Source organism: Lepidochelys kempii, chromosome 17 (genome assembly GCF_965140285.1).
Source record: "Lepidochelys kempii isolate rLepKem1 chromosome 17, rLepKem1.hap1, whole genome shotgun sequence".
NCBI classification, from domain to species: Eukaryota; Metazoa; Chordata; order Testudines; family Cheloniidae; genus Lepidochelys; species Lepidochelys kempii.
Window position 1 is genome coordinate 400896 of NC_136396.1, and position 12257 is coordinate 413152.

Sequence of the window (12257 nt, forward strand, 5' to 3'; positions counted from 1 at the left end):
TCCAAAGCTGATGGGATGAGCTGACTGCAGTTCATGCCACAATTCCAACTCAAAGATTTTACTAAAAATCTGATGCAATATGTGAGCTGATCTTTCCTTGTTGAGTAAACAGTCCTGGAGTGAGCAGGTGTGCAATATCAGAGCATTTAGGTGTAGCAACACTTGGCAGTACAGGATGCAGAAATCTACAGAAAACCATCCAGAAATACTCTTATTACAAGGAAATTAAATTACTGCTGGTATGTCTTCCAAGCACATATGCAAATTTTTCTCTACTGTTTAAGACCTAAATTGCCAAGTTGAGCTGTGCTCCCTAATTGTTGCTTGACACGAAAAAAAAAAAAAGCTGAAAAGTGCAGTAACACATCTCCAAAGCTCCTCAAACTTATAAGAAGCCACCAGAATAGAATAAAGTACTTTTGCATTGATGCAGTATTAAAACATAAGACATGGTTACTTTTGAAGTGTGACAACTGATGAAGGCAACATGTAAAAACCCACAAGTGTTTAAAATATACTCGTTAAGTGGCAGGAATCTATTCAAAACAGGCAAGCAGATCTGAAATAAATGTTTTGTCATTGTTTTGTAAATAGCATATGGGATTTTACAATACAGTAACACCAGAGGGCGCTGCTGCTCAATCATTATGCACTGGCAACCTAACTAACCCGATGAGTCTGTTAAGGATTCTAACAAAGTGATTCTTTTCCATGGTGCCATTCAAAATACCTTCAGAGCTTACTCTTTAAATGGAAAGGGTTCGGGTAGTCTGCTCACCTGAATGTTTTAATCCTGTATAGCAAAGCTGTTAGCTTTCCATTCTGACAAACTCTCCCTCTTCCCCCCCAGATCCAAGGTCACTTCCGACAGAGCATACAGATGCACCATTGTCTCTTAATCCCAGTTTGGAGTTACTGGACAGTGACAGCAGAGTCTTGTGCTTTTCCTGCCTGGTTCAGAGGGGACGTTCAAGAAACTCTCCCCTGTGCCAGGCATTGGAGATACTGTAAGACTGAGAAAGCACCACTACTGCATTTGCTATAGAACACCAGACTCAGGGTTTTCCATAATCTCCCCACTATCACAAGTACTAGCTCAGCTCAGCCCAGCCAATAGGAGTATTAAGCATACCACCCACTGGCCTTTACCCAGGGTTGTGTAACCCTGTTCAGAGCAGGTCGAGATGGAACATAGGCAGCCTGTGTGCACTAGTGCTCCTATTGTAGAGCTGAGTCACTGATAGCAATAGCAGGAAGGTTATGGAAAAACAAAAGTCCAGTGTAGACAAGGCCCAGGAAAGGCATGGCTAGAAGAGATAAGCAGGTCAAGAATTCCCTTTGTATTCCCCTCCATGTCTGAGCAGAGACCTCCTCGGATACCCCCAAGTCCACTTATTTTTCTGTGAAGTCTACCCAACCACACAGTCAGTGATCTCTATCTGTCTTGTCCAGAAAGAGCACAGACATCCTAGGAGGCTCCTCTTGCACTGCCAACCAGAAGCTTTTGGTCAGCTACAGGTAAGTTGGTGTTCAGCAGTTCAGAGTGTTGGATTCTCTCAAAGGGGGCTGTTATCTGAGCACAGGAGAGAGGCTACTGCTGTGAGGTCCTGCTCAGACTTAGTGAAATTGTCTAACCATGTCAATCTTCCATGTGGTCACAGGATCCAGTTCCTACATGCAAGTCCAGTTCTGCACTGTTGGTTCTTTTCAACAGTAAGACAAATCAACAAAACCAGCACCTAGAAACAGAAGTTGTTTTGCACCATAGGACCCAGTTTTGAAAAAGCCTTTCAGCTCTAATCAAAGATTATCTCCAAACTACCAGCTGCTGCTCCTCTCTTAGGGCCACTGCAGGGAGAGGAGAAGAAGAAAGGCAACACTTCCTAAAGCACTTAAGACAAGGTCCAATTTCCAGCTGAATGGTTCAAGACAGCAGACATCTTACCATGTAGACAAAGCTTACAGGCTGGGGTAGAGGACTACCAGGCTGCTGGAGGGTGGTGAGGGGGAAGAGCAGTCAACTGGACCCTTCATTTTGGCACATGTGGCAGAATCCATTGCTCATTAACCATCTCTTTACATTATATGGAGAAAAAGTTTCAGCATCAGAGATTAGTGTTTAGCAATGAACTGAAAATCTACTTCTGAAGACACAGCACGAATTCCCCTTTCCAATGTTCACAGCACAGGGTTTTCAAGCAAGGGACTACAGTCCTGTAGCCAAGCTTGGTAATGGTGAGTAAAATGTCATTCTCCTGCAGCCAAGACAGTGCCAGTTAGGGCAGGCTTCAGCTCATTCAATTTGTGATCTGTGTAGCTTTTAGAAAAGGAAAGAAGAAGAGGGAGGCCTCCTCCTGGCATATACATCTTAGAAACACACTCCGTCTTCACTCTAAGGCAGCTGATCATGCTGTGTGAAGCTGGCAGAACATGGAGAGAAGGATCATGACTTGGGCCAGAGGTAGCCCCATTGAAGTGGTAGGGGAACTCATGAAGAGGAGGCAGTGTTTGAAGCACTGGCTTAAACAAAGGCTTCCTCATTGGGAGTGCCATTGATTTTGAGGAAGAGTTTGGCATCGTCACTTCTCTGCTGTTTCTCTCTTTCTAGCCTGCGTTTATAGCAGATCAGATAGACCGGCAGGCAGAAGCCCAGCATACTCACTCCAAGAAGCCCCACATTCACCTACAAGGACAGAGACAAGCAGCATTAGATAGGTAGGAAAGAGACAATCCAGTGACACACACCTAAAAGCCAGCCCCAGGGCCTCATTATTTCACCCACCCATGCTGGACGTGAGAGATGCCCTGCTCAATACATCTGCAACAGCCTACAGGGGGATTTTAGTTATACAACGTTGCCCATAGCTCTCTATGCAGATTCTGCTAGTAAATGCTGCAAAAGCAGGTCAGTCAGTGCCATGTTTGAAGAATTTCTTTGCTATACAGAAAGCCACGGCTGTGACTGCTCTGCCTTGCCCTATTACAGACTTCAGCCAGTCTACAGCACTGACATTTTCTCAATCTCTTATGCTCATGGGAAGGAGAAGGGGACTGGGGCTGTTCCATGCCAACACTGCTGGCCCTGCAGTTCAGCTAAGTGCTAGTGGGAGTACACCCAGCATCTGTAGTGGTGGCTTTCCCAAGAGCTGGCTATCATACCCAGGAATTAAGCTTCTTCCTGTCTAGCTTGACTCCACTCACTCATGAGACTGCTTGCAGGCTTCCTCTTCCTCCTGCACCTCCAACAGAGCCATGTAATCCTTCTGATGCAGTCTATCCTTGCCCCCTCTAAGCGGCTCTGTTTCAGGGCTTTAAGCAAGTTGCCTGAGGCAGGGTTGGAGTGAGAAACCCCACATAGCCCCCATCCCGGACAGATACCTGACCTTCACAATTTAAGATTAGTGCAAGCAGCAACCAAAACATAGTGCTCGTTGGGAATCCTGAGGCTTGCAGCTCACTGGTGCGTAGTTCTGCTGCATTCACTGTCAAGGGGAGAAAGCGAGACTCCCACCTAAAAAATGATCTCACTACACCTACTGCACATGAACTGGCAACAGAAATTAATGCTGCAGCTTTCCTTCCCTTCCCCTCCTTAGATCCTTTCCATTTATACTGGTGGTTGTGGTGTTTCACTGTATAAATAATGAGCTTCTAGAAAGAAAAAAATCCAGCCTGTCTTCTTGAAGGCATTTAGGGCAGACAAAGACAAAACGGACAGGTCCAAGAACATACAGAATTCCTAACACATTTGAGAGCTGCTGAATAGCCTCTGAATACCGCCATCTGCACAGGAAAGGAACATCTCCTAGAGGGGCCCAGCATCACTGCCAGCACTCCCAAAGGAAAGACATCTGATTCCTCATTTTTATGGATGCTTACTCCCGACCTCTCAAGGAAAACATGAGCCCTATGACCCTACAACCAGGTTTCAGACCTGGGTCAGCAATCCACACCAGTCTCATGCTGCTGGAAGTGTGAACAGGGTTCTCCTCATCCCCATTTCCAATATAATCACTAGTCAGATTCCAGCACTCTCACTGCTACTTGTATAAAGAATCATCTACCCTGGAATGCCCAGGCACAGGGCATCAGCCAAAACTATGGCTCGATTTAACACAGGGCTCATTAACTTTAACCACACATCTTAAAGGTAATGTGAGTTAAGAGAAGTTTAATAAGACAGTCTGGTCTGTGCAGGCATTAATTAGGAAGGACTATTAAAAAAAAAAAAAACATACCCCAGAAATAAACAGCATTGCGCTTGGGTGGGCAAGTTGCCTTCCTCTAGAGCAGTTATTGGTCACAGTCTGAGGAGAGCAGTGTATTTGACGACCATAGGTCTGCGTAGAATCCCTTTCATTTTGGTTGATTTGTGAGGAAGGGATTCCTTTTCAACAAAATGAAACTGGACCTCACCACCAACCCCTCATGCTAAGTTTGGGGCAGACTATATTTACTCTTCCCTCTCTTACCCAAAGAGGGTCTCCTTTCAATGGTCCCATCATTGCCAGGAACAAGGGCTGCTGCAGAAGAGCAAAGAGGGCACTGACCAAAGACTGCAGTCCCGTCAAGCTGCCAAACTGCGTTGAGGGGTATCTGTCAACGTAGAAAGCAACATAGTTACCACACACCACCTTGAATCTTTTGTGCTACTCAGGGGACCAGACTGGGCATCTCTCCCAGCAGCAGGTTCCTAGCTCACAGCTCAGCTGTACAGAACTCAGGAATGTCTCCTTGTGTTTGAATATTATGTGTATTAAGATTGGCATTTAAGGCAGTGCAATTCAGGGTCCAAGTGTCTCTTCTCTGGATTATTTTCCACCTGAATTTTCGAATATAGGGTTGGGGGGGTTTTTTGTTTGTTTTTTTTAAACACACAAAATTGCAGATTAAACATAGTGCCATCGTCAGCACAGGCCCGTTTGGAGCGCTTCTCAGTACGCAAAGGAAACAAAAAAGGGTGAAAACAATAGATTTTCATAGGGGCTTCTTCAAATTGTACATCCATCTGAGCCAACATCTGGGGCTGGGCCATCAGTTTCATTCCCACAGCTCATCTGGGCACAACAACTAACTCACTCTGGAAATCACCAAAACCCTGTACAACAGGTTAGTATGTGCCAGACATGTTTTCTTATTTAGAAACAAAGTCTGATCCTCTGTCAAATTCAACTATATTGTTGACTGGAAAGTTGTTGAGTAGTAGATATTACTTACAAAAAGCAAGTCTTGGGACAGGTTAATGTCTTTGTTTTTCCACGGTTGTGCAATTTTTTAATTTGACTCTTAGAAAAAGAGGTGGGGTTGGACAAAACTTCAACTTTTTTTTTTTTTTTTAAATCAGGTTTGAGAGAAAACTGTTTAAACCAGGATGTTTCAGAAGTTGCAATGGACAAGTGGACTACTGTCTACACTGACAGGTATCAACACAGCAGAGGACTCCACATCTTTGTTAAAAGCTACCATGGAACTTAAAGAGGAAGACCTCTGCAAGCAAAGCCCCAGATAGATTTACTAATGGATTTTTGAGTCCAGGCAGTTAGGTTTTTTTAAAAAAAAAAAAAAAGTTATAGCAAAAGTTATTGATCTTTTTGTCTCTCAGTCCAAGAGTTCAGGTCAGAGGAAATGGATCTTCCCATTGTTACATAAGTTTTTTTTAGTTTTGGAAGAGAACACTGATGTATATATATTGAGAACTTGTATATGTTGGATACAGAATGGATGATCCACGCTACCGGGTAAAGGTGTGTAGGTCTCATTAACTATGTATTTATTTTGAGCAATGCTCTGACAAGCTGATAAATGTCTAGAAACAGCTAGTCTGCTCTGAGACCAGAGCTATGTGCTCCAGAAGTCAGAGTGCCCTGACCAATATTTCATCAAGACATGTACCTGTATCTACTCATAATTAGGGCGAGTTAGCTAAAGTTTTCAAGCTTTTTAACCCATATGATGGTGAAGCCAGTTTAGGACGAATTGCACCTGAGGTCCACATTAAGCATATCTGTGCTTGTTTCACTGCAATAAGTAACTACAGGTCAGCATTAGGCACAAGCAAGGAAAGTAATGGACACAGCAGTCCTGCTGCCAAGTCCTGTGGTGACCCAGAGTAAGCCATAAGTAGACTCGGTTGTTCCCTCTGACAGCAGGATCTCACCATCATGTGTCCCTTCCACCCTGGCTCTTTGAGTAAGCAAACCCTCAGGCCAGTCACGTGCTGTATATGAGCAAGGTTAGACTTACACAGCTGCATAGAGGCCTCCCACTGCTGAGTGGATGAATCCTCTCACAATTGTGTGCAAAATGAAGGAAAGGATCTGAAAGAAGCAGAAAAAATGCTGAATAGCAGTCCAAAACCACCACTCCACCTCTGCAACTGCTGCTCCTCCAGTTCCTGGACAGGCCTAAGCAGCTCCAGAAACGAAGCTCCCTCACACACTAGGGTCAGCGCAAGGAGAGACAGACAGTTTGTCTTAGATGATGGCACATTGCGCTTTCTGAACCTGACTTATCTTTTTCTCTTGAAAATTGTTACATGTCAGCTGAGATGTTGACAATTGCAGCAGAAGAGCAATCTGGTTTAAAGGTTCCATATAATAGAAGCATATGGATTACACTCTCGGATCTAACTGGCTAACATGGCCTGATCCTATCTACTTCAATGGGCTTTAGATCAGCCTTCTGGTACTCCTCATGGCTGAATGCCACTTACAATTAAGATCTTTCTTCCTCTTCTCTTTAGTCAGAACCGTGGTCCAACAAATCAGTACCCTCTCCCCAACACTAAGAAACAGGACACCACGCCCTAATCTTCTGTTAACATCATGTTTGTACCCTAGAATGCTTTCACCCCAAGTTCCTAACTCTGCCTGGAATTTGTTCCCAGTTACAGTTCCCCTTTCTGCCAATGAGTATATCCCACACTTCAGTCTGTCTGCAGAAGGGAGGTTGCTGTTCTGAAAGTGTATCCTCAGGTTTTACAATGGTTCAGGTTCTTCCATTACTGGAAATGCCAAATTTCAACAGAGCAGACAGATCTGCATGCCTGCTCTCTCCTTAGCTTTATTCACTCACTTCCAATTTGATCCTCTCTAACAGCTTTGAGAGAAAAATAAAAAAGGATTCAGTGTGTGCGGGGGGGGGGGGTGAGGAGAGGAGCAGCTGGCATCCTCCCAGTGCATTTTGTGCTATAGAAACGTAGGGTTGGATGGAAACTCGAGAGGTCATCAAAGTCCTGTCTCCTGATGTCTCATGCCTCTTCCAGGTGCATACCACAGGCCAAACATTTACACATGTATAACCCCACTGACACTAAAGGGTGTAACTGAGGACAACATTTGGCCCACGACTTGAACTGTGGAGTCTGTGCAGGTATCATACTGTTCTGCTTTACAGATTTTCCAGGAACCTCCTGCTTATCTGTAGCTCAGACTTGGATTAGTAAAAGGCACTACTGACAAGAGCTGGTGCTCTAGGCCTAAATCTCAGGGTTTATTTATTTATTTTACATGAAAGTGTGTGTTTCTTTGCAAGTATGAGGACTATAAAGGCCTGAAAACATGAACACAGTACAGACCAACTCAGTGACATCTGCCTGAGCCTGCAGAGCACCTAAAGCAACAATTCTAAAAGGTGTTAACTGCCCCAATACCTTTAACTGGATTATCTCTGAATCTCACTGCTCTGGGGGACCCTGCCAAGACTAGCCCAGCAGAGGACTCTGCTTGGAGATGCATCTCTACCATTACCAACCCCTTCCCCAGTGTTGCCAACTCTAGCGATTTTAGTCATGAGTTTTCCTAAAGCTCCAGCTTCTGGACTCAGATGATTATGGAGAGTCTCAAATTTCATTTAAATATAAAAGTAAAGTTTCTAGTTTTTGTGGTTAATAAGAAAAGCTAGTAGATTGGTTTAAAACAGAGTTACAAGTAGTAAACATTGGGGGTCTGTTTATTTACCTTCTAGTTTTTGAGTCTCTGACTCAGGATTTTTGAATGTGGTGGCCAATGCTGCATCATGGCTCTACTGGAAGAGCCAACCAACCCACCACATAGAGGTAGAGCCATAGTGTAGCCATGGCATGGGGAGTCTGGCCACAGCACTAGGCAGAGCCAAGGGGGACCCAGTTTGTCTTAGCCTGTCCCTATTGTTTCATTGCACATTTAGCCCAGGAACCAGAGGCACTGACTTCCCCTCTACCCTCCCTCCACCCCAGGCCTCACCCTGACTCCACCCCTTCCCCCAAGCCCCTACTCCACCTCTTCCCCTCCTCCTCATGTGTCCTGACCCCGCTCTCCCCCCCACCCCAGCTGACCTGCTTGCTGCAAAAACAGCTGTTTGTGGTGGGCAGGAGACACTGGGAGGGCTGGCGGTGGGGAAGACAGAGGAGCTTGGCTGCCAGTGGGTGCTAAGCACTCACTAACTTTTCTCCATGGGTACTCCAGCCCTGAAGCACCTACAGAGTCGGCGCCTATGCTAGGAATCCTCCAGTACAAAACTCCTTTTCTGAAATACCCACCTGCAAGGGCAGGTTAGGAATGAGACAGGTAATTCCAAATCCAACTAGTAGTATGTTGGTGAACACAAAAGCTCTTGTGGCATTGGAAATCTTCTGAATCTGGCGATCACGTTTTTTCCTTTTTTTACCATCTCTGGAGGGAAAGCAAGGAATATATCACACAGGCAGTGCAGCAGCAACTAGAACTCTCAGCTAGGAACCTGAGAAGTTAGAGGATACAAGAAACCAAAATCCCCACATTGGCGTACCTGAGTCTTGGCATGTACCTGAGACTCCAGCCTCATCTACAAACAGAAGTTGCATCATTTAACTAAAATAATTTATGGCAATCAGTTTAGTTTAATTGGTGCAAATCCCTATATGGACTCATATTCATCAGTTTACAACAGAATTAGATCTGTTTAGTTTAACTGGGTCAATTAAAGATATCAGATTGGACCCTGCAATATGTGCTACCTACTGATTAACATCACTCTCGTCAGCCTCTTTTGAACCATCATCACACTCCTTCAGCTTCCAGTCCATGATGTATCCAATCATGGGGGCAGTCATCAAGCAGAGCAGCTGCAACACCCCAAAAACGGAGGTATAGAGACTCACTGCAGAGAAAAGAGATGACATGTCAAAGTCCCCCAATGGGACTCAGCAGTAAGAGAAAACAGCAGCAGGTCCCGTTTCATAACGACTGGTCATTTTATCCACTAAGGCCAGTCATTGCTAGCCTCAGACTAAGGGGATGATGGTGTTGTCCTATTTACTGCTCAGAGTCCCAGATCAACAGTAGCCCAGAAGGCAAAAAAGTGTGTTACAATGGATATGCCACACTTGTCCACTCTAGCCAGGATGATATTTTTCATAATTTCCAAGAAGCAGTAACAACTAACAGTAGCTAGTTCCCAGGAGGATGGTACCTGGAAACTGGCTAATTTACAGGATAGAGCAGTGGCCAAAGAGTGGCACTATATCCAGCAGAGTGCAGAGAGGCTTCTGACTGCTAAGAATCTGCTGACCCTGCTCTGAGGAGGAGTAAGTCTTCCCCTGCCTGTTAACCTCCAGCTAGGAATCTTCTCCCCTCCCTTGCCCTGGGGTTCTAGCTGTGCCTCCCTCTGCTGCTGGTTTCCAATTCTGCCCTTGTGCTAAGAACTAGTAGGGGAAGTCATCAGGGCAGGGAGGACCCAGTGTGGGAAGGTAATCATGTTTTTTGGAAGACAGGCCAGAATGAAAAAGCTAGCTGCGTGCTTAGGGAGGGGGCTTGTTTTGCTGAGGGAGAGGAAGGTGGTGGGAGGAGCAGGGGAGGAAGTAGGATTCCTAGCAAGGGAAGGGCCCAAGGGTATCTTCTCACTAAGGGCTAACTGTCAGAAGAGTAATCAGCAGAGACTGGTAATTTCCTCCCTACCTATCACTGTTTGTTAGCCACACACAGACTAGGATCAGGGATGGGTTTAGAGAAAGGAAGAGTTTTAACAGCCAGTGGTCAGCAGTCACTCACGGGAGTCTGGACCCTCAGTGCTGTTACTGCAGGGTTCCCCAAAGAAACACTTAACTGCACTGTATCTACATGTTTGTTAGACGCACTGTGCAGCCAAGCATCACTGAAATACAGGAAGGAAGGGAATGTTAGAAATGTGCTAAAAAACACCCAGCTTACCTGTATCCATCACTGCATCAGCAAAGCAACAAAGCAGCAGCAACAAGAGAGCAAATATGGAAAAGCAAAAAGATTAGCAGCAGAAACCCCAGAAGCCTACTATACCCACCAGAAAGAAAAGGAGGACTTGTGGCACCTTAGAGACTAACCAATTAATTTGAGCATAAGCTTTTGTGAGCTACAGCTCACTTCATCGGATGCATAAAAGTGGAAAATGCAGTGAGGATGTTGTTTTTATACACAGACCATGAAAAAATGGGTGTTTATCACTTCAAAAGGTTTTCTCCCCCCACCCCACTCTCCTGCTGGTAACAGCTTATCTAATTACTGGACACTATGGTGCTAATAAGCAATGGTCACATAACCACCACCCTATACCGGAAACCTACTGACCGCTATTCCTACCTACACAGAATCATAGAATATCAGAGTTGGAAGGGACCTCTGGAGGTCATCTAGTCCAACCCCCTGCCCAGAGCAGGACCAATCCCCATCCCCAACTAATCATCCCAGCCAGGGCTTTGTCAAGCCTGACCTTAAAAACTTCTAAGAAAGGGGATTCCACCACCTCCCTAGGTAATGCATTCCACTGTTTCACCACCCTCCTAGTGAAAAAGATTTTCCTAATATCCAACCTAAATCTCCCCCACTGCAACTTGAGACCATTACTCCTTGTCCTGTCATCTGCTATCACCGAGAAGAGTCTAGATCCACCCTTTTGGATCCACCTTTCAGGTAGTTAAAAGCAGCTATCAAATCCCCCCTCATTCTTCTCTTCCGTAGACTAAACAATCCCATTTCCCTCAGCCTCTCCTCATAAGTCATGTGTTCCAGACCCCTAATCATTTTTGTTGCCCTTCGCTGGACTCTCTCCAATTTATCTACATCCTTCTTGTAGTGTGGGGCCCAAAACTGGACACAGTACTCCAGATGAGGCCTCACCAATGTCGAATAGAGGGGAACGATCACGTCCCTCGATCTGCTGGCAATGCCCCTACTTATACACCCCAAAATGCCACTGGACTTCTTGGCAACATGGGCACACTGCTGGCTCATATCCAGCTTCTCGTCCACTGTAACCCCTAGGTCCTTCTCTGCAGAACTGCTGCCTAGCCATTCGGTCCCTAGTCTGTAGCTGTGCATTGGGTTCTTCCGTCCTAAGTGCAGGACCCTGCACTTATCCTTATTGAACCTCATCAGATTTCTTTTGGCCCAATCCTCCAATTTGTCTAGGTGTTTCTGTATCCTATCCCTACCCTCCAGGGTATCTACCTCTTATCCCAGTTTAGTGTCGTCTGCAAACTTGCCTCCAGCTTTCACCCAGACCACACCACACGGTTCACTGTCTACAGCCAAGCTCTGCGATACAACCGCATTTGCTCCAACCCCTCAGACAGAGACGAACACCTACAAGATCTCTATCAAGCATTCTTACAACTACAATACCAACCTGCTGAAGTGAAGATACAGATTGACAGAGCCAGAAGAGTACCCAGAAGTCACCTACTATAGGACAGGCCTAACAAAGAAAATAACAGAACGCCACTAGCCGTCACCTTCAGCCCCCAACTAAAACCTCTCCAACGTATTATCAAGGATCTACAACCCATCCTGAAGGACGACCCATCACCCTCACAAATCTTGGGAGACAGACCAGTCTTTGCCTACAGACAGCCCCCCAACCTGAAGCAAATACTCACCAGCAACCACATACCACACAGCAGAACCACTAACCCAGGAACCTATCCTTGCAACAAAGCCCAACCGTGCCCACATATATCTATTCAGGGGACACCATCACAGGGCCTAATAACATCAGCCACACTATCAGAGGCTCGTTCACCTGCACATCCACCAATGTGATATATGCCATCATGTGCCAGCAATGCCCCTCTGCCATGTACATTGGTCAAACTGGACAGTCTCTACGCAAAAGAATAAATGGACACAAATCAGATGTCAAGAATTATAACATTCAAAAACCAGTCGGAGAACACTTCAGTCTCTCTGGTCAATCGATTACAGACATGAAAGTTGCAATATTACAACAGAAAAACTTCAAAACCAGAGTCCAGAGAGAGACTGCTGAAT

At 45.4% G+C, this 12257-nt stretch overlaps 1 protein-coding gene and 1 long non-coding RNA gene across 8 annotated transcripts in view; one reads left to right on the forward strand and one right to left on the reverse strand.

The window, feature by feature from the left end:
* LOC140899780 (uncharacterized) overlaps positions 1–12257 on the forward strand; it is a 57674-nt gene that overhangs the window by 18117 nt on the left and 27300 nt on the right. For both annotated transcript variants that reach the window (XR_012155444.1, XR_012155445.1), the window contains exon 3: positions 5345–5744. This is a non-coding gene — a long non-coding RNA (uncharacterized LOC140899780). The remainder of the gene's footprint in view (positions 1–5344; positions 5745–12257) is intronic.
* The window catches only part of SLC43A2 (solute carrier family 43 member 2), a 75566-nt gene continuing 63871 nt past the window's right edge, over positions 563–12257 (reverse strand). For 5 of the 6 annotated variants that reach the window (XM_073315822.2, XM_073315819.1, XM_073315821.1 and 2 more), the window contains 5 exons: positions 8979–9117; positions 8519–8651; positions 6244–6317; positions 4473–4596; positions 563–2683 (listed from right to left, as the gene is read on the reverse strand). In XM_073315822.2, the coding sequence (XP_073171923.1) occupies positions 2522–2683; positions 4473–4596; positions 6244–6317; positions 8519–8651; positions 8979–9117 (632 nt within the window). In that variant the 3' untranslated portion in view covers positions 563–2521. The remainder of the gene's footprint in view (positions 2684–4472; positions 4597–6243; positions 6318–8518; positions 8652–8978; positions 9118–12257) is intronic. The other variant, XM_073315824.2, reaches the window with a different exon arrangement.